The sequence below is a fragment of the Mustela lutreola genome, chromosome 11 (assembly GCF_030435805.1).
Source record: "Mustela lutreola isolate mMusLut2 chromosome 11, mMusLut2.pri, whole genome shotgun sequence".
Classification (NCBI taxonomy): Eukaryota; Metazoa; Chordata; class Mammalia; order Carnivora; family Mustelidae; genus Mustela; species Mustela lutreola.
The window spans coordinates 40367788-40390342 of record NC_081300.1 but is presented as its reverse complement, the minus strand read 5'-3'; the positions used below and the strand labels follow the sequence as shown (position 1 = coordinate 40390342).

The 22555-nt window shown below is 40.0% G+C and overlaps 3 protein-coding genes across 3 annotated transcripts in view; 2 read left to right on the top strand and 1 right to left on the bottom strand.

Moving 5' to 3' along the window:
• The window catches only part of DSG3 (desmoglein 3), a 46031-nt gene extending 40727 nt beyond the window's left edge, over positions 1 to 5304 (top strand). Inside the window, exons 16-17 of the mRNA XM_059138972.1 lie at positions 1306 to 1553; positions 2742 to 5304. Of these exons, the coding sequence (XP_058994955.1) occupies positions 1306 to 1553; positions 2742 to 3359 (866 nt within the window). The 3' untranslated portion in view covers positions 3360 to 5304. The remainder of the gene's footprint in view (positions 1 to 1305; positions 1554 to 2741) is intronic.
• The window catches only part of LOC131811012 (proline-rich protein HaeIII subfamily 1-like), a 54631-nt gene extending 33689 nt beyond the window's left edge, over positions 1 to 20942 (bottom strand). The window contains exons 1-2 of the mRNA XM_059138998.1: positions 20272 to 20942; positions 11600 to 11696 (exon numbers count right to left, since the gene is read on the bottom strand). Of these exons, the coding sequence (XP_058994981.1) occupies positions 11682 to 11696; positions 20272 to 20898 (642 nt within the window). The 5' untranslated portion in view covers positions 20899 to 20942 and the 3' untranslated portion in view covers positions 11600 to 11681. The remainder of the gene's footprint in view (positions 1 to 11599; positions 11697 to 20271) is intronic.
• Positions 20448 to 22555, top strand: part of DSG2 (desmoglein 2) — a 44548-nt gene continuing 42440 nt past the window's right edge. Inside the window, exon 1 of the mRNA XM_059138995.1 lies at positions 20448 to 20533. Within this exon, the coding sequence (XP_058994978.1) occupies positions 20495 to 20533 (39 nt within the window). The 5' untranslated portion in view covers positions 20448 to 20494. The remainder of the gene's footprint in view (positions 20534 to 22555) is intronic.

Genomic DNA, 22555 nt, shown 5'->3' with positions numbered 1-22555 from the left:
TTTAATAATTTGCATATATATATACACACACGCTGGGAGATGTTACCACTAAAATAGGGTTTCAATGAAATGATTTACTATTAGTGTATTAGTCAATTCCAGGGCCAAGCTTGGGTTTCAATAAGTTCATTGAAATTCATTGCCCACTGATGCCACATTTTTAATATCCAAAGATTTGTTATACATTTTCTAAACTTTAATAAACTGAAGTAGAGCTCTCAGTCACTTACTAATTTTTTAATTAAAAAAGATTTCACACGTGTAGAAAGATGTAAAGGAAAATATACTAAATACTATGTGCCTACCACTCAACTCTGACTATTTTTACCATTGGTAATATTTGCAGTTAAACCTCATATGTGCACATTCTCAATCTTATTGCCCTTCTTCCTACCCCAAAACTAACAATACCTAGATTTGAGTTCACATATCAGTTTTATATTCAGTCATAATGGGACAAGATCATTTATGCTCTCATATAGGTGAACTTATTCATTTCTTTGGTTTACCAAATAATTATTTTATTCATCTTGTCTCAGTGCCACAATTAAGGCATAAACTACAGGAACAATATGACCTAGTGCCTAATACTAAAGTTTATCTTAACCCCATACCTAGCAATAGATTGTTTTTAAATGTCTAGCCTACAAAATCTGCATGAGATCACTGCAAAATGTCTGCCTTTATCAGCTACCCCAATCCTCACCTGGTTCTCTGATTATAATTACATAGCAAAAACTATACTCAGAATTCTCTAGAAAAAAATTAACTTTCCATGAAAGTGTAATGTAAAGGTGATAAGGAGAATAGTCATAACTCTTTAAATTGTGTTCAGACACCAAGACACTAAATTAGCATCTGCTAATTTGCATGATTACATTATGGATATTTCCTCTTTGGTTTCCATATTGAAAGCAATGATAGCTTAATTTTTATTTCTTCTTTTTCCTGAAAACAAATAAGCATTGCATTACAAGTTTTCCATGGCTGTGTGCTGAATATTCTGTTTTTACTTTTCTATTTCTGGCTATTGTCACTGAAAATCTATTTCCTGTGTATATTTTTTAATTAGTATGTTTCCAGAGCTATTCCATCTGCGAAGATCCTCTGTACAGACTCACCTCCTCTGTTACTCTCTCATAACAGACCCTAGAATGTTCTTATCACCTCTAGTCATATAATTGTAATCTCTCCTACTTATTTGCTTTACTGGGTATCTGCCCATTGATACCAATAAACAGTAAAAGAAAAAAAAAAAAACAATTACATCATAAGATGCTCCAGAATTTTCTTCCCTGTTTTTAGAAGTTTGTACAAATACATATGCTGGAGGGACAGTGGTAGAAGGAACCTCGGGAATGGAACTGACCACCAAACTTGGAGCAGCTACAGGATCTGGAGCCGCTGGAGGATTTGGAGGAGTCACTGCACTTGGCATTGGTTCTGCAGGACAGTCTGGAACAATGAGAACAAGGCATTCTACGGGAGGAACCAATAAAGACTATGGTGAAGGAGCAGTAAGCATGAATTTCCTGGACTCCTACTTTTCTCAGGTAATGTGGTAGAAAACTCTGTGGCTTTGTTATCTTATGTACATTAGAGATCTTTTTTCTTTGCAATTCGTTGTTGTACTTACAGCTTGTTAAAATGTAAGAAAAAAATAGGGTTCTCTGCCAAAATAATGCAGATAACCTACGGTGATGGCCAAAATTGGGCCACTAGTCAAAAGGAAAAATGGTAGGTAGACACAAAGGATAAGAATATAACAAGGGGCACCTCCTCCCTCTGACTGGAATAACAATGGAAAGCAAAATCTTTTGTGTGTCAGGATCAGCAGCATCCTCTGCAGAAATATACAAAGCAGCCTCTTTTGTGTTCCCTGTACCATAAAGTATGTCAAATGTGCATATTTTTCTGAGACAGGGTTATAGTATCCTTCACATTTTCAAAAGAGTCCATGCCCCAAAATGCTGAAGAACCATTAAATTAATGACCCAGAAATAAAAGTGGGAAAAAAGGGATGTGATCAAAGGTCAGAAGAAGTGTCAGGAAGCATAGAACTGAAACGAAAACGGTTTCAAGAACAGAGAGGACTTTAAGAGGCAGGTCTTGCCTCTTGGTTGGTGCATCAGTAGAAGAGATTTCCTATGGAGTTTTGGTATCAGACCTGGTAAATTCTGGGATCAGAACTGTTGCTGAGAAGGTATTGTCTTACACTGACTGGCAGGGAGAGCTTGTTTGGGATGGGTCTCTTGGGATATTCTGAGATGTGGTGTGGGCCCTCGTTATGGGTCAGGCTCCCGCATGGGTCGGGAAATCTAGACCAAGGCCCCAGTCTGGCTGAGAGCTGGCTTAGATGGTGTAAGTGGGATGCCTGTCCCCACCCCTAAACACAAAGACATGCATTTACAGTAGCACATACAGGGACCCCCACACTGGGCCCAGTGAATAACCTCCAGGTTTTGAACACGTTGGTTTTGTAGGTCCAAATCCATGCCAGTGCCTTCAAAACCCAGACTTAAAACGTGAGCCTAGGCTAGATTCAATTCCAAAGGAATGACAGCTACACTGTTCTCCAACAAGTTTCTCTTACAAGATTGCTGATACCCAGAGTTTGGCTTTGTTTCTGTGGATTACCTAAATTAGGCATTCATGATAATTCTTGAGTTCTATGAACATTGTTGCATTCTTCAGCTGAGACTCTTTGAAAATTCATTTTTTCCACTTTTCTCCCCCTTTAGAAAGCATTTGCCTGTGCAGAGGAAGACGATGCCCAGGAAGCAAATGACTGCTTGCTGATCTATGATAATGAAGGAATGGGTGCCCCCGGTTCTCCCGTGGGCTCCTTGGGTTGTTGCAGTTTTATTGCCGATGAGCTGGATGACAGCTTCTTGGACTCGCTCGGCCCCAAATTTAAAAAGCTTGCAGAAATAAGCCTCGGGATCGATGAAGAAGCCCAACAATTTCAGCCACCTTCCAAAGACAGCCATTTGGGCATGGAATCCTGTGGCTATTCCCTAGGAGTCCAACAGCCAGAATCTGTTAGGGGCCAGACTTTGTCAGGCAGTCAAGGAACCTCTGCTTTGTCTGCTTCCGGCTCTGTTCTGCAGCCAGCTGTTTCCATCCCTGACCCTCTGCAGCATGGTAGCTATTTGGTAACAGAGACTTACTCGGCCTCTGGTTCTCTCGTGCAACCTTCCACTACAGTCTCTGAGCCACTTCTCACGCAAAATGTAATAGTGACAGAAAGGGTGATTGGTCCCATTTCCAATGTTCCTGGCAACCTACAGACTCCGATGGAGATAAGGGGGTCACGTAATATGATCTGTATAGAAGATCCTTGTTCCCGTCTGATATGACCAGAATGAACTGGAATAACATATTGGCTGAATGTATTATTTGGACCAAATTGTTCAAAGGAGCATAGCAAAGCTCACAGTATTAGTCTAACTGGGCACTTATTTTGCAATCTCCTAAACCGAGCTTGATCAGTTTAAATTTTCTAGTTAATATGCCCAAACTGGGTCATGTTGTCACTCTCACTTCTCAAATACCATTCAAGTGGTAGTAAATCTGGATGTTTTTCCAAAAATCTTGAGATCATATTTAGTGGGAAAATTCCAATTAATAATTAACAACTTTTAAACTTCTCTTTTTGCAGTACCAAAGAAATGTATTTGTCCCTATAACTAAAATGCAGCGTGTTTTATTGGATTAAGCACTTGGAGTCAAGAGCCCGAGTTCTTGTCTCTGTCACCTTTTCTTATGTCACTAATAATGACGTAAGAGTCATAAGGTCTTTGCTAAAGCATTTTGAGCTGCTTGGAAAAGGGAAATAGTTGCAACTGAGTTGTCATCTTCTCGGTGTTGGGAGACCCTAAGTGCATCTTTTGCTCAAGCTCAGGGCTACTGGCTTATGCATTAAACTTGCTATATCTATATCCTTCCATTCTCAAAATACAGTTTGATAAGAAAATATCATAGAGCATTTAGGAAAGTTTAGTATGGTGTAAATAATATTTTGTGTTTTTCTAAATTACTTTGAAAGGATCTATCCAAGGAAAATATCTTACTTTGAGCTCCTTGGTATACATTTCTCAGTACAAATCCTGTGTTAATAGTTCTTGAAAATTACTTTCTATTTTGTAAATGTCAGTGAGTAGATGTAATTTGCAGATGACAGATAGTGATGTTTATTACGTTAACGTCTACAGACTTTGTGAGAATACAAACATGGTTTTTCTCATAAGGAAAAGAGGCCTCTGACTAGATTAACATAGGGTGAAATTTTTGAATATGTATTATAAGCCCCGTTTCAAGTCAAAAAGGGAGATGGAAAGGGATTATCATTAACCTCTATTTTATTAAGCCTCCGTACTTTGAAACAGCTACAACAACTAAATTCTCTAGCAAAACAATAAAGATTTTGAATTCATTATTTCATATGCACCGATAGCAGTGCAGCTCTTCAAATCATTTCAAGTCATTCATCTTCAGCCTTTAGCCCCTAGAGAACACCCTACCTTCTTATCAAGATTCTTGTTTTAGCTGAGTCTTTACAAGGTCATTGTCCAGCTCCACTATCTCTAATTGTATATAAAAGACTTCTCCCTGTTTTGTTGCCAGCCATATTCAAAATCTATTTGTTTTTCCAGATGGAATGCAAAGTAATAAAGTATCTTTTAACACAGAAGGATACAATCCTAAGCTTCGCTGGGAGGAAAGAGACCTCCTAAATGTCCCTACATCTAACATCCTTCCCTCCCCCTGGTGCCATGCATGACTACCAGGAAGGTATGTGCTAGGATGGCCAAGAAGAGTGGGCAATCTGTTCTTTTAAGATAATCCCACTGTTTCAACAACACCTGCAGTGTGCCCATCTTGAGGTGAGGGGACTTAGATCCTGTGGAGCGGCTGCCAGGTCCTGAGGAAGCTGCCTTGCTATTATCACTGTGGCCTCTTCTCAACAGAAGCTTGTCCTGGAGTCTAGATCACACATGGTTGATGTGTGCCTCTGTGATGCATGAGAATTAAATTAATAATCATAATAATCCTTATTTCAAGTTCAAAAGTGTCTTCAGGATCCTGAAGAATTTTGGCGTTGCCTCTTAAAACCCAACTTATGATGAAATGGGAATTTCGCTGCATTGCCAAACTACAGAGGAAACTATGTCACTGTCGTAAAGGCTCTCTAAGGGAAAAATTGAAATTAAATGTGTTTTAAAATAAAAATAGACTCATCTTGTCTAGAAGGACCTTGAATTGCCATGTAAAAGTAAATTCAAAGCAAAAATGTATCTGTATTTTTTCACCAAAAATAAAAATTGTTTTAAGCAAAAAAAAAAAGAAAAATGTTTAAAACTCTCTTTTTACTTGATGTATTATAAATTTTAAACAGTATATGCTGAAACTTCAACAGTATAACACTGAGATAATAAAACCGTTGGCAACAAACATGAGTACTTCCTTAACCATTTAGTAAAAGGTGAGCTACTCTCTAGAATTAACAGTTACTAAGAAATATAAGGTAAGAAACTGACTTACATATGTATTTTTATCAGTATTTTATATTTTTTTTCTAGCTAATACCTTTTGCCCATCCTCCCACACAGGAAGTACCTGGGGACTCAGGATCTCTTCTTCAGGTGTAAATAGTGCTGGATGAGGTCAGAGCAGTCTTTTATTAACGAGATGTTTTAAGTCATTTATTATTTGTTTGGTAGTTTGGAATGATCTTTCAGGCAAAAGTTCTGACATGCAATGATGCCTCAGAGACAAAAGCTGAAGTAAAAAGAAGGTAAGGTTTCCAGCCTAACATGATGAAAAATGTACCATGGATCTGGGGACAGCTGTCAGCCCCAGCAGCTTGGATGTGTCTCCCAATAAATGTCTGTTATTTTTATGTCTTTCTTTAAAGGGATGCCACAAAAAGTCCCTTTGGAACTTCAAATCTTGCCTTGGCTGACCGTCCTTATTCTTTAATCCATACAGTTCAACTGGGATCTGGTGTATGAGGAGCAGAAACTGGGTTAGAGTGGGCGTAGAGTGAAGGAAAGGGGATGATTTGATTCTGACATTCCGAATCAAACCCAGGAAAAAATGAAGCCCCTGTAGGTAAATTCCAAAAATATCCCCTCATCCTCCAATTAATAGAAAGTTTGAAGAATAAAAACAGCAAGATCAATGTATCTTAATTGTCAAAATTCAAGGAAGAGCATGAAAAAAAAACACACTCAACTCTCAAGCTTCAATGCAACTAACAATTAAGAAACAAGTAAACGTTAAGGATCTCTCCTTCCTGTTATTGGCAATTCAGTGTTTTCTGCACTCCTGCAGAAAATACTGAGTATATTCAGACTCCTGCACTGGGTCTACAAATAACTCTGAGTCAGAGATTATATGGCTTAATACTTGTTCAACAGCACAGTCTGAGATCATTATTAAGTGGGAGGGGGGAATTGATAAAGAAAAGAAGATAATTGTTTGATTTACAGGTGCCAGAAGCAACACATTTTCCACAATGAAGACTGAGATTCCTTCTGCTCTGCTTGATCCCTCCGTGACAAGACATGGGCCCTTCAAGGTTGGTGTCTTTACTTTCTTTTTCCTTTATACATAGACTTTCTTTTCAACAAATGCAAAACAGAATAATCTAAACACAATGCAGATACAGTTAAAACTCAAGAGAATGATGGTCTAAAAGAACAAGTGCAAATGGATACATTTACCAGAGCAGGAAGAAACTAGACACCGGTAAGCCCCACCAGCTGGCCAAGACTGTTAGTTACATATTCTAATTTAATTCTTACAGTAACTCTAATTATAATGAGGCAAACAGAGATCCAGAGAAGCAAATTACTACCTCAAAGTCATTCAGTAAAGTGACATAAATGTAAAGGTTTATCTACAGTTATTCACAATAGAAAGCAATAATAATATATAACCATTACTCTGTCAAAATAATCTGCTTCCTTTCAGCCCTAAGACTTGAGTAGAGCATGAAAAATTGGAAATACAAAGAAAACAATGAAAATAATTTTTAAAAAACCAGAAATCTAGATATAATTCTAAAGATTAAAGAAGCAGTACATTGTAGACAAATATATCTATTTGGACATAGAGGACAGGGCAATCTATATATTTCTATATGTATCTAAGAATGAGAGATAGAGAAAAAGGTAGAGACAAAGGAATGGATAGAAAGAAACAAGTATATGATTTGCTGCTATTTTGAGGTATATGTGAGTTTATTTTTCAGGGCACAATGAACATCTCTTTCACATTAATAAGGAAAATAAACTCCCCAAAAGTCATGGAATCTTTTTTCTGGTCAACTCCTTAAGGATTACTTTGATAGCACACTATTTAGAAGGGGTCATGTGTGACATGTAGCTAGATGTAAAAGTAACTTTATATGGAGAGATTCTGATTCAATATTAATACATATTGAGAAATGATCAACACAATAAGTCTAGGTAACATCCATCACCATACATAGTTATAAAAATTTTTTTTCTTGTGATAAGGACTTGTAAGATCTACCCTCTTCACAACTTTCAAATATGCAATTCAGTATTGTTAATGATAGTGCCGTGCTGTATATTATATCCCCATGACTTATTTATAACCAAGTTTGTACTTTTTGAACCCTTTCACCCATTTTCCCCACCTCCCATGCCCCACGTTTGGCAATCACCAGTCTGTTCTCTGTATCTAAGACCCTGATTTTTGTTTTATTCCATTTCATTTTTTTATATGATAACTTTAAATGGGTCCCTCCACCTCAGTGTTTCCATGATTTGTAGAAAACAACACAACTGAACAACGACAAGTACTATTTTACGCCTTAATGCTATCTCTCCTTCCACATTTATTTCATGAAGTACCATCATATTTTTAAGTTTATGCCTTGGTACATCTCTGATGTTTTCTGTGCACTGAATTTGTCATTATTAAGTTATCAAACAGTAAAAGTTGTGTGAAAACACAGAGTATGAAATCCTAATATAAGCAAAACACTCAGATTGAAAGAACATGTATGTCTTCCTTTCCTCAGAAGGCAAAGGAAGTATTTATATTCTTTCATAACCAAAAGAGGATTGCAAAGAACTCTCTTAATTATAAAGCAGCACAGAATCAGGTAATCTTGTATTTATTTAAATGGGATAATGACATGGTTTCCACTCCTGCAAAAAGGCATTGTAACTAAGCCAAATATGAGTATTTAAACACAAAAAGTGAGATTAACTTCAGTCATGTCTTCCCACGTCCAACTGACCATGTTGATAGTAAGAATTATGTGGTCCTAACCTGGGAGTAACACACACACACACACACACCCTCAGGTAAGCAAGTAGCTCGGTGTAGCTGAAGCAGTATCTTTCCATCATCAGACCCATGGAACAGACAGTGACGCTTGGTTTGTGTTGCAGATAGAAAGTTTCTGCATGCAGAGTCTGCTCTCCAGATTTATTAAAAAGAAAAGAACCACCCAGATTTTCCACCTAATTTTTCTTCAGGTAAAGCATAATGAAAAGACCTTGTTTGACCAAACTCTTAATTATTCTCATGTAGGGCTGACATCCTCAACTTTAGATTAGTAGGCAACTGTGTCATAGGAAGTGGAAGTATTAGTCAAAGAGCACAAAGTTTCATTTAGATAAAATGAATAACTTCGAGAGATCTACTGTACATCATAGAACCTATAGTTAGCAATAATGTATTGTATACATAAATTTTGCTAAAAGGGTAAATCTTGTATTCAGTCTTCTTGTCATTAATAATAAGAATAAGAATAATAAATAAGAGAGAGGGAGGAAACTTTTGGAGGGAATGAATAGTTTCATGGCATAGACCGTGGTGATGGTTTCATAGGTGTATACTTACCACCAAACTCATCAAGTTAAACACATTCATTATATACAACTTCTTATATGACAAAAAATTTAATATGTAATAAACAGTCTAATAAGTTCTGACAATATTCCTTCCTGCATCTTCCCTCTTCCTCTCCACTGTTATAAATTGCTATTAATTTTTCCTCACAAGTTATGGTTGCTACAGTTGAAATATAAGTTCATCTTCTAACTCGCTACTCTTCCTCCTTACACTTTCTCAGACTCTGCAACAGAAGGGTCTGTTGTACTGATCTTTGGAAATTCTGTCAAAGAGGCAAACCAGCCACAAAGACATTTGCTGCCAAGATGATAGAAGCTCTTCTATTCTATGCAAACCTATTTCACACCAAAGCCTCCAGAACAAGCCAACACATGTTCTTGCTACTTCTGCCAGCTCTGGCTGGGAAAGGATGTCTCCACTGAAAGAACAAGTCAGGAGATGTTTTTGAATATTTTGATAGGAAACATGGATTTGTTGGGCAAAGAAAGCCTGCTAAACTTTGTATAAAATCAAAGTTACTACTCCAGGGCCCATGAGAAAATTCTAAAATGTCATTCTATTAGTCAATCAAAACAACTGTATTATGTTTTAATGATTAACAAAAGATAAATTTGAATTTTTTTAATGTGGTTTGTTTTTTTAATTGTGTGTTTTAAGTTAACAGTTAAGAGGTTAAGCTTTGTAGACAACTATTTGAGTTCAAACCCTAGCTTCACCACTTACTAGCTGTGTGTCCTTGGGCACGTTACTTAATCACTCTGCACCTCCCTGGACTATTATTATGGAAATAATAGTCCTTACCTACATCAGGAGGTTTTTGTAAAGAGGTTACAAGCATGCACTGAGGACAGAGTAAGTGCTCGTAAAGATTGTTATTTTTTATTGTTTTTATCATTATAATTTAAATCTTCAAAATGAACTCAACATAGAGTTAAGAGTACTGACATGCAAAGTATTAAAACCATACAAACTCTAAACATCTATATTATCTGATCCAAAACCTTGTTTTACAGATGTTCAAACATGCTGAAAAGCAACTTGTTTATCAAGGGCAGAGTTAGGAATTGACTAGGTTAATTCTCTTCCTGCAACTCCAAACTGCCACTACAATATTTCTTTTTCACTAATCTTTTGCCTCATTCACATAGGCCACTCCACACTGGAAACTCCTTTGAACACTTAAGCAAAGAGAGACGAATTTATTCATACCAAATTTTTATCGTAGATAGCCAAAATGATTAAAATCACCAGATGATTATAAGTTTTCAGTTGGGCTTCCTTGGAAAGGGCAGAGTGGAGAGGTTTTTCCTCTCCACTCTGAGTTTTGTTGTTGTTGTTGTTTCAGTAGTCACCACACCCAGCGTGAAACCCAAGGCAGGGCTCAAACTCAGGACCCTGAGATCAAGACCTGAGCTGAGATCAAGAGTTAGACCGACCCAGTGAGCCCTCTAAGACCTCTAAGACTTTTAATTACATCATTTCCACCAAATAGAATAGGGCAGCCAGGTGGCTTTGGGGGAAAAAAGTTACTTGAAAATTAGCGTGAAAGGAATGATGCTCTTAACCCAACCTTCTGTAGTATCCATATGTTAGATAACACCAACAGAATAGCAATTACAACACACACAGAAGAGACCACACTTTATATTCAGTTTCTATGATATACGGTGCCAAGTTGCTAGCCACATGAAAAAGAGTTTCATTTGCAAAAACTAGTTGACCCAACATAAAATTGAAGGAAATGAAATTTATTTTCCTTTGCATGTTTTTTTACCTTATTTCTCAAACATGCTATGCCTAATGTTTTGAGAATCACTACCTCCTGATTCCTTTAAAAAACTGACCATAACTAGTTGATAAGTTTTTAATAATTAATAAAATAAGTAATAATTAATTAAACAAATTAATAATTAATAAAACAATTGATAGTTGTTTTGGTAATTTAATTCAAGATAAAGTATCAATCACAGCAGCACTTTGTTATTCCTCCTTGGAATAGATATCTTTAATACTCAATATCTGTTTACTTAGAAAACAAAGTGATTTCCATTATCATTAGGTCATAGGTCAGGAGGTGAGGTGTTTTAGGCATAAACACTTTCCAGGGTCCCTCAAATCACATATTTGGCATCTGTCCATGTAGGGCCACAGAGCATACCTGGGACTCAGGTTTCACATTCTGACAAACAGACCTCAGGCATCTAGTCTCTAAGAAATAAAAGTAAATGACATGTTCCATAGACGTCCCACCATCTTATTATTCCTGAAAACCTAGAAGCCCCAATCTTCCTCTGATTTTTTTGTTTATTTTGGATGGCTTATCCATACTCCTGAGGTGAAAATCAAAGGTATAAAATAAACATAAACCACACTCTGTAGACTTACGATTCCAACTACTGAAAATTCCACCATGTAGACGGATTCTCCCACAGTGCCAAACAATGGAAACTCAGAATGGCACTTTTATGAACCATAAATCAATCCTTTAACATGAGCTTTCACATGGGTTTTACTTTGTTCACCTCTAAGTCTTCCCTGTAATACTGCTCTGCTTAATTTGTTGACTTGTCATCAAATGTCCTGATTACTTCAGATGCATGCTCTAATCCTAAAATTAAGAAAGAAGTATGATGATACACTCTCTTCCTCTTTCAAACCCAGAGAAGAATTAGTCACAAGAAGTCTTTGTTGAATGACTTACCTCTATTGTAGCTGAGTCTACATGAAATGGGTGTGACTTTCCCAAAATGTATGACATCACTTAGTTATTGTTTCAGTAAACATTAAGAGAGGTCCACCTAGAAAAAAAAAAGTGTCATGGTAAATTAGCAGATAACTGCCCAGTCAAACAAGAGATCTGTTTTCAAGGCATATAGTAATGTTCATAATGATCTTTATGAATTAAAAAAAGTCTTTAACCACAAATGTACTTACAGAAGCTAGTATGGGTCACTGTGATATTTAAAGTTAAATTATCAAGAGAAATTTTTTCCCGTTGCCTTCTTTGAATCAGTGTTTTGCTTAACTGGTTTGCTTAGCATTTAAACATATTTCTGTCTAGTAAAATCTCTATGTGGGAACTAGAGAGGGGGATGAAATTCAAAATCAGTCCACTGCCAAAACAGATAGAAAAAGAAAAAAAAAAGTACAGCTCAAACAAATCAGGTTTAAAAACGAACATCTTCCTAAAATCCTCAGGCACTAGAGAAATTTTGAATCTCTTTTCTTATATTTGAAAGACCGCTTTAATTCTCCAATTCCCTGGGTGTGTATAGATGTACCTGAGTTAATTAAATTATTATTTATCATATTAAGATATTTTCAATTACTTTTGTTACAAAAGTGAAGTTACTACACAGATATAATCTGCCATTCACAAAAAAATAATTTGGGACTCAAGAATTACATTATAACTTTTAGTCAGTACAGCTCATGTAAACGTGTTCCAAAACAGTGGTTCCCCATATTTTTTTTTCCCCTTCATGACACAGGTTACAGATGATATTCACAAGCTCACATCCTCCCGTGGACAAGATCCCCTAGAGGCTGCAAAGGCCTTCCCGGGGAAATAAACTCTCTCCACCCGAGATGGATGTCAAAATGCAAGTAAGTAACATCATTACTGAATAACTTTAGATGTGCTCTAATCATTTTAATAAGTAAGCCATTCACAAATTACAGAGCTTGATTATTAACAGATTATTACATTGACTGGTATGCTGCTGAAATAAAACACCGCCATCACCAAGATGAATTCTGAAAGATAAATAAAAGAAATTTCATTTCCTCCAATCCTTGTTTTTTTCATTAAAATGAAAATCGTTCACTGTTTTTGAGATTCTGCCTCTCTCTACTAGAGTATTTATAATTATTACTCCCTACTATTTGGAAAGATCTTTAACAATCAATATGATACGTCCAAGTGTTCTTTTCAAAACTACTGAATCGCTTCTCTTTCACTTTTTCCTTAAATATAAGAACATTCCTTGTCTACGTGCAAAAGAATGAAATAACTGCCAAGAAACCAATAGTCTTTTCTGTCTTCTGAGGGTTTTTTCCTGTGTGTCTCTGTAGGCTCATTACTCACATTGAGTCAGCGTGATGATTTCTGCCTGACACCCTCAGTAAACTCTCCCAGGCCTGCCTGCAAGCCCGGCATGTCCTGTCACGTTGGGGATGGATTACAGTCCAGAGCTGTGGTTAAATACCAAGTACTCTCCCCCCATCTTCCTAGCCATGGCTATTTCCCTTATCTTTCCAAGAATTCCCATAAACAAATCAAACAAATCTTGGGGTAAACACCAAGCCCAGAAACTTATTCTGAAAATTTCTTTTTCAGAAACTATAGTTGCCGGGGGGGACCTGGCTGGCTCAGTGGGTAGAGCATGCAACTCTTGATCTCAAGGTTCTGAGTTCAAGCCCCACATTGGGTGTGGAGCCTACTAAAAAAAAAAAAAACGAAAAAAAAACAAAACAAAACAAAACAGAAAATGTAGTTGAGGAGATAAAATCAACGTTCCCAACAATCCTGTTAATGAATGCTTGCTTTGTTCACCTCCAGAAGGAAAGATATTTTCCATATGGTTTATGGCTTTGCACTTTGTCATCCCTGAAAGAAAGGGAGTCTTTTTTTTTTTTTTAAAGATTTTATTTATTTATTTGACAGAGATCACAAGTAGGCAGAGAGGCAGGCAGAGAGAGAGGGAAGCAGGCTCCCAGCTGAGCAGAGAGCCTGATGCGGGACTCAATCCCAGAACCCTGAGATCATGACCTGAGCCAAAGGCAGAGGCTTTAACCCACTGAGCCACCCAGGCGCCCAAGAAAGGGCGTCTTAACACAGCAATGTTCTCCACTGGCCTCTGAACTTCACTTTACACTGTTCAGCCAGGCTTAGCAAGGTCCATCCTTAAAAAAATGGTGAGGAAGAGTGATTTTTGTCCACCTTATTTTGGAGACATTTACTGACATCTTTCCAGGAATATAATTGTCTCTTATCCTTTCCCCTTTACTCTCACTTTAAAGGCACACCCACATATGCATGCATACACCCACACCCCAGCCTCCAAAATAACCTCAAAGATGTACTCACTTATTCATTCATGCATATACTCAACTTACATTTACTGAAGACCTACAAGGGTTCAGGCAAAGTTCTAGGTGCTGGATACAGAGCAGTTCACAGAGAAAACTTTCAGCCCTTACAAAGTTTACGTTCTAGTAAATGGCAACAGATAATATATAAATGCGTAGTCTTTAGATTGCAATGTGCCAAGAAGAAAAAATGAAGCAGGGAAGGGGCATGGGGAGCTCTGGGGCTGGGAGTATTTTGATTTGTAAATGAGTGTTCGGAGAAGGCCTCACTGATAAGGTCTTATTTGTGGGGCACAAAAAGTAAAGAGTGAGGGAGTAAACACTGTACCGGTCTAGAACAGAACTTTTTAGGGAAAGGGAATGGAGAGTGCCAAGACTCAGAGGTGGAGCATACCTGTTCAATCTGTGGTGTCTGTTACGGTGTAAATGACTGACGAGAGATTAACATGCTGCCCTCCCAGTATGATGCATGTAACAGCTAAGGGCACCTTCAGCTAGAGGATTCCGGACGTTAGTCATTGGCAGGGAGGGGCTTCTGATGGGACACCAGCAGCTTGCTGAGCCTTTCTAGACACCACGTATTTGGGCACACTGTGATCCAGCATTATTATAGTCCTATCACTTTTTTTTTTTTTTTTTAAAGATTTTATTTATTTACTTGAGAGAGAGACAGTGAGAGAGAGCATGAACGAGGAGAAGGTCAGAGAGAGAAGCAGACTCCCCATGGAGCTGGGAGCCCGATGCGGGACTCGATCCCGGGACTCCAGGATCATGACCTGAGCCGAAGGCAGTCGTCCAACCAACTGAGCCACCCAGGCGTCCCTCCTATCACATTTTTAAACTAGTGTGATTCATTAAAAAAAAAAATCTCTTGGGGCACCTGGGTGGCTCAGGGGGTTAAGCCTCTGCCTTTGGCTCAGGTCATGATTTCAGTGTCCTGGGATGGAGCCCTGCATCGAGCTCTCTGCTCAGTGGGGAGCCTGTTTCCCCCCCTCTCTCTGCCTACTTCTGATCTCTCTATCTCTGTCAAATAAATAAAATCTTAAAAAAAAAAAAAAAAAAGAAAAAGAAAAAGAAAAAAGAATTTCTTAAGATAACGTCAGTACTTGGGGCACCTGGGTGGTTCAGTGGGTTAAGCAGCTGCCTTTGGCTCAGGTTTTGATTCCAGGGTCCTGGGATCGGGCCCCTCATTGGGCTCCTTGCTCAGCAGAGAGCCTGCTTCTCTCTCTCCCTCTGCCCGCTGCTCTGCTTACCTGTGCTCTCTATCTCTCTGTCAAGTGAATAAATAAAATCTTAAAAAAAAAAAAAAAAAAAAGAATCATCAATACTCTACTTAGACCCAAGAGTGGGCAATTTTGGTTTTCTGGCTGAGCCAAATAGCATTTTGCAATTGCACCAATTGCAAATCCACCAATTCTCCTCTGCCCTGTGAACAATGTTAAGGATCTCCTTCCGCCTTTGCCTCCAGCCAGTCCCATATATTGACTCACAAGGAGGAGCCTGGGGGGATCAGCTCTGTTAGACACTGTGCTTCTCACTGCATGGGGCTCTCACTCTTTCAGGGTGTTGGTGCCAGCAGCTGTGCTCTCAGGGCTGACTGCTCCTGCCCCAGAGTGTGGTGACTGTTCATTAAGGACATGCTGGCTTCTCCGTGCTAGACCACAGGGCTTGCAGTCTGCTAGGCTTTGATTATTACTCTGTTAGTTCTAGTTCAGAAAGGCAATAAAGCCATCCTCCACTCCAAGTTGGCCAGTTCCTGTCTCTCCCTGCCCAAGGTGTTAGTGGCTCTTGATCCATCTAACTGGGAAGTCCATGAGAATCTCAACATTCTGACTCTAGTGTCTGTGATGCCACTCCTGCCTTGTCTTCTGTGGAAAAGGACCAGGCCTCCTTCCCCAGGATTAAGGGGCAGCGGGATCCTCTCCCATTTCTCCATATCCAATGTAACACACTGTCTTCTCAACTGTCCCCTAAACTCCTCCAGCTTCATCCTGTCCATCCCCTAGTGCCACACTCAGTTCCATGTGTATACTGACACACGTCTTCACTATCAGCCAGGCCACTCTGTAGCCCTAACTCACATCACCACCTGCCATCCTTCTCCTGTTCTTGAGCTGCAGTGTGTTTGGGGAAAACACACATACATAGACCAACACACATGTGTGTATCTGTGTGCATGCATCTATGCCTGTGCACATCACACACACACACACACAGAATCCCAGACCAACGTTTTCTGACCAGATCCACCATTAATTTGTTCACAGTGCATTCTTCAAAAACCTTCCCTTATAATCCTGCTTTTTACTTATAATCAGTTCCTTCTACTATGTGGGCTTAGTTAAACAAATCTTTATTGATCACTAAATATTTGCTGGATATGAGGGGTTGGGTCCACTATGAATAAGATATGACCTCTGCTTTCTAAGTACTAACAGTCTTGAGAGAAAGAGAAACACGCGGAGTAGCAGACATGGGTGAAATCAACAGGAGCCACAGTGTGATCGCTGCTGCAAAGATTGTATGAATCATTTCAAACAGCAGCCCAGAAAATGAAGGGAAAGGTAACTAACTGCAGATGGAGAGTATGGAAAAGGTTGAATTGGGAATGACTCTCGTGTTCTTGGCTTGGGTGGCCAAGCTGACAAAGCATGTGAGAGGCATATAAGGAAGTCATGGGCTTGAACTGGAGAGGTGTAGAGGGATTGCCAAAAATTTTTTTGGTCAGTATGTTAGTTTGACATCCCTACAAAATTATTATGGTACTTTGAGGTCCCCATGAAATATCCAGATGGTAATATTCCCATGTTAGAAGGTCAGGAGTGAAAGCTTGCACAGAGAGAGTGCCTATAGAATCATCTCAGTACCAAGTAAGAAGGAAAGGAAAGAACTCAAAAGCTATAGCATTTAACAGGAGGACAGACAATAAGAAAAGGATGGAGAAAGAAAGAAAATTAGGTGACTGTTTCTGCCTCCTAAAACTACCTGCAATTGCATTTTCCTTCTCATTTCAAACTACTTGCTAGTCTTTTCTAATCAGATATTGCTTTAATATCTCAATACAATTTTCACTGGGGGAAAAAAAAAAAAGCTTTTACTTCTGACTCCCTTGTTTGTGTTAATGTGGTTAAAAGAATGGTTTCTTCCCACCAACAGTGCCTATGTTTTGAGTTACTCTGTCCTGGTAAGTTCAGTGCCTCCTCACAATTACTCATCCTTTAAGAATCACCTCACCACACCACCCCCACAGTTCCTACTGAAAACCTTCTCTAATATCATGGTTGTCAGTGTGAATTTGGGACTATGCAAATCCTAGGTTTGCATTATACCCTGCATATAGTTTGACCACTGCGTTTATAATAGTTTATAAGTTCTGCAGTTATATTATTTCATAAGTACTTATTTTTGCTTCTTGGGATGAAGAAATACTTATTTATCTTCCCAACTTATTTTATTCCCAATAAAATGCAAATGAAATGTTTGGTAAACTGGGACAAACTAAATGTTGAATAAATTGACAAATAAATGAGTGGAGTGATGCCAGGAAAGGGATTCCTTCTTTTTCTGCTCTTTTCACATTATGTAGCGGTATTTCATATTTTCTCTTATATCTACATAACTTTTATCTATAGATGTCCTGTTAGTAAGCCTCCTGATCATAAGGACTATTTTTATGTTGTAATGGCCATACATTATAATTTAGAAATCAGAAATTACCCAATTTAGCTTTCATCTTTTTGACATGAATTCTAATACATGCACTGAGATTTTCAGTAGATTTAAAGGGTCAGCCATCTGTCAAACTATTTCCCAAGAACGCCTGATGCATAAAGTGTTCTTTGATGCTACAACGTGTCGGGAGTAAAGAGCTAGTGATAGTAGATAAAGGACACATTAGTTTTTGTTTCTACAAAATTTTTATGTTTTAGGTAATATTAAGAGATGACTCTAATAAGCCAATCACTTGAAACTTATTCTCATCTCTGTGTGTGTGTAAACCAAAGTATTATGGGAAGCATAACTCAGGTAGGTATTTTGAGTATCTCTAGACATTAATTATTTGCACAAAGTATAATTCAAACTGATGCATTGTAAGTACATGTTTTTGCTATTTTTTAAATAAGTACATGTTTTAAGAAAAGTACATTTACTATATAATGTTCAACTAATTTAGGGGGAAAACCCTGTAAGTTAAATCTTTCACGCCTTGTTAACACTCAATTTATTTTAAGGCACTCAAGTGCTTTGTCGGTAATGATTATTTGCTCCTGTGTACAGAGATTTATGAAATAGATTTACTCTCATGCCAGGAGAAAGAAGTCAGGAGCTAGAGTACTAGCTGTGTTTGACTCTGAACAACTGCCTTTAACTCAATGAGTCATAAGTTTCAGAATTTTTAAAGGGGAACGATTTTAAGAATGACATACAATAGTACTGGATAATGCATGTAGTCACACTTTCTCTCAAAGCCTTGGAATAAATGTCTTAAAAAGAATACAATATTGAAACTGACTTTGTCGGTCTCTGAGGGAGCTGAGCAATCCAACAGAAATAAAATTTGCTTTAGCTATTTCTTATTCTGGAAGCTACAGTTATGTTCATTACTAAACAGAAACCAAACTCTCAATACTTGCCTATAGGACTCAGGTACAAGAGCACTAATTTTAGGTAGGATTTATATACAGTCTCCAGGGTTGATTTGTGAAAGTGTTTTGGTAAAGCCTGCCTTGTTTATTTAGGAGTTTTCCCAGAGTTCTGGGGAATGAGAATTATCACCAAAGTGCTACCACCCACATCTAGCTCAAGAGAAAGGAATGGAAACTAGAAGATATAACTTCTCTCCTGATTTAATTATGCGCCCAATGCTTAAGAGTCTCCCTGGCACTTAGCACTGTTCTAGGCACTGGAAACACAGTGGAAAACTAAACACACTCTTCCTAGAAAGTTAGTCCTCTGCTAACTTAGTCACTAACACTTAAATAATACTATGAGAGAAGTCACTCAACAGTTAAGCCCTAACCAAACAGAGGAGAGTATGGTTTTCTCCATTCAAAGACGGAGTGGTCCTTGGCAGCTAGGGAAGAAAGGGAATAACGAGATGCCAAATCTCCTGAAAAACTGGCAAGAGAGGTCTGGGGAGAGAAGGGTAGGATAAACTGGGAGAGAAACAGGAGGGCACTTTTGACCACAGAAGGAACTCTGCTATTGTGTTCAAACGGAATGCCAAACTTCTTTCTAGCAGCATACCACATCCTTTATACTTTTATAGGCTCTTCCACTATGCCAACTGCAATAGTTAACCTTTCTTAGATGTTTCCTAGCCCAGTGCTGATTCCATTGTCTCTGTTTAATTAAGAAGAGTTCAACTTAACATTTACACTTGCAATTACATTACTAAAAACTACATTTATTGAACCTGATGTACTAAACACCACAGAAGGCTTCCCATGGATTTTCTGGTTTAATCTTCACAACAGTTTCTGCGTTGGGTGCTATTATTAATCCCATTAAACATATCTGGAACTAAGGCACAGAAAGATTGTCCAGGTCAAACGCTTAGTAACTACTGGAGAAGGATTCTGACCTCTAGTTATTTTTTGTGTAAGAGATTTTGTAAAACACATCGAAGTCTATCTTCCCCTTAACACCCCTAGAATATTCTCCTACCTGTGTCTAGTTAACAAGGAGTCAAAGGACTGTCCCTTTAGATCACCTGTGATTTTTCTGTTTCTCCCCTAACCAGATAAACTGCAAACCTGTTGAAACCAATGAAGGGGCATTGGGAAGAACAGAGAAGCCTTCTCGGAGCCAGCCACCTAAATCCTGCTCCAGAACCCGAGCTCTCTGAAAGCAGGCCCAGGCTCCCTTGGCTGCAGTGAGGACACAGGTGCCCGCGCTACAGTCTCCCTGGCGCCACCTGAGCTCCGGGCCCGCGCACTTTCACAAAGCGCTGGACCCCTGAGCGGCCTCGGGCGGCCGGGGGCGCGCGCTGGACACCGCAGGTCTGGCTGCGGAGAGCCGGCTTTGCCCTTGGGCCGGGGCCGGGGCCGGGGTCGCGTGGCCCGCGCTGCTCTGGGGCTGCTCAGGCCGAGTCCCACCGGGTGACCCAGAGCCTCCCCTAGTCCCGGCCACTCTCCTGAGAGGAAGGAACCGGGACGGACAGGACGGCGGGGCGGGGCCTGCCACCCAAAGTCCCCAGCCCCGGGACGTCACGGTCCCAGGTGCGTGTGCGACGAGGGGCGGGAGTCCACCTCGCGCCTCCCTCCTCTAAGGAATTCCCACCTCGGGCGCCAGCAGCTCGGGCGGGCTCACGGTTCCATTTTCCTCGCGGCGGCCGCACCTGGCACCGCGCCCCTGGGTAGGGCGGCGCGGCGGCCGCGGAGAGCGGCCCTCGGGGCGGGAGCTTCGGGGCGGGGCCGGGGGCGCGCCGGCGGGGACGCGGGGGAGCGGCGGTGAGAGCCGGGCGAGCGGCCGGAGGCGAGGGCGCGGCGGAGGCGGGGGCGCGATGGCGCGGAGTGCGGAGGGCGCCGCGCTGCTTCTCCTGGTAAGTGCGGGCAGCGGGGACGCGGCGCCCCGGGCGGGCGAGGACGAATACGCGGGCGGGCGCCGGGCTCGCGCCCTGACCTGTCCGCCTGCGCCTGAGCGGAGCCCGGCGCCGGGCGCTCCTTCTTTGCGCCCCGAGGTGGGGAAGGGCTGGGCAGGCTGTGGCGAGCCCGAACCTCGAGGCTTCGGAAAAGTCGCTGGGTCTCCGCGGGCGTGTGGGAACCCGCCTGAGGTTCTGCTTTGCTGGCCGCCACCCTCCGGCCCTAGCGCCTCTTCTGGCTGTGGTCCGTCGGTGTCGTGGGCCCGGAGCACCTTCCCTGGAGATCCGGGCTTTGTCTGCAGTCTTCTCCCTCCGACGGACAACATGGACGCAGGGAGAGCGCGGCGGTGCCTTCGTGCGGCGTCGGGCGGTTCTGCACCGCCCGGTCCGCGGCAGTGAGCCGGAGAACCCGAGAAAGGCCCGGATTCCTAGACGGCTACAAAGGGCCCAAATAGGGTTTTCTAAAAACGCATCTTACGGAGTTTAATTTGTTGTTGTTGTTGTTAAAGCCACGTTACTGTCAAAATCACCCACATAAAGGTAGTTTTAACCTAAAGTTCACAAAGTGGGTGTTCTAAAGCTGTTTCCGGGAGTTAAAGATAATGAACATATGTAATAGTTCGAAGATTTTTTTTTTTCTTCATTTTAAAAGGTGACAAACCGAAGTGCGGCGGCACAGTCACGTTAGATTTTCAGACTTTATTAACGAAAAGGGCTTGAACCACTGGAAAAGGTCTCTAGAGCTACATTTCTTATGCTTGGTTTCAGTGCTCCTATTAAGTTTTAAGTTTCTTTTCTCTGTTTGGTAAGGAATTGCACAGGGCTAAGAAATGTGTGGGGCTTTGCTAAATGGGTTTTGATAAACTGAGTTATTCTCCTGATGTAAGTCCTGAGACTTAAATGTTCAGAGAGATTAGATACAAAGCCATACTCAGTTTTCTTATATAATGGTTAAAATTCATTAAAAACAACACAAGTTCATTCTCTGTATTTAAATTTCTAACTTCCGGGGCACCTGTGGGCTCAGTGGGTTAAGCGTTTGCCGTGGGCTAAGGTCATAGGTCATGATCCCAGGGTCCCGGGACCCAGCCCCCAGTCGGGCTCACTGCTAAGCTGAGAGTCAGCTTCTCCTGCTGCCTGCGGCTCCAGACTGCTCATGCTCTCACACTCTGTCTCCCTCTTCCTCTCACAGAAATAAAATCTTTTACAAAGTAATTAATTAATTAATTAAAGTTCCAACTTCCGGAAAAGTATCTTCTCTCTCTCCCAGAATTGCAAATGGAGGGGGAAAAGAAAAAATACACACACACACACACACACACACACGCACACACACACATATTTATTTAGTAGTATTAATACTATTAATATATATTTTTTCCTGTTTTGTGTATGTGTGTATATCACAGAAAAAAAAAGATAACTAATCCAATCCAGGAATTTTAGTGAAGTCTCACTGGAATAACATAATTAAGACCTCCAGACCTTTGGCACACCAGTTCATTTTCAAGCTCTGTTTATCCATTTCATTTTGCTGAAGTCATTGAGGTAATTTTCAGTCAAGTTCATTTTGTTAATAAAACTTTACTGTGACTGGCCTCTGGAATAATAGAGCAACTAATTTTCTCCTTGTGATACCTCTTGGCTAGATAGAATACCAACCTAACATAGCACCTGGCTTACCCTGAGGGTTAAATATTAAATTCCTTTCACATAGGAAAAGAACTGCCTTAGTTCTCAAATGGTATACCAAGCAGGCCAAGTCATGTATATTTTTGGAGAAATAGCTCATAATTTATGCATATTTTCTGTTTCAGCAATCCAGTATTTTTACTCTATCAGGCAATAATTGACTTCTTTATGAAGTGATTATAACTAACTGAACTGGAACAGATTCTAGACTATTATTTGTATTTTCTGCCATTTTTAAAAAGATTTTATTTATTTGATGGACAGAGATCACAAGTAGGCAGAGAGGCAGGC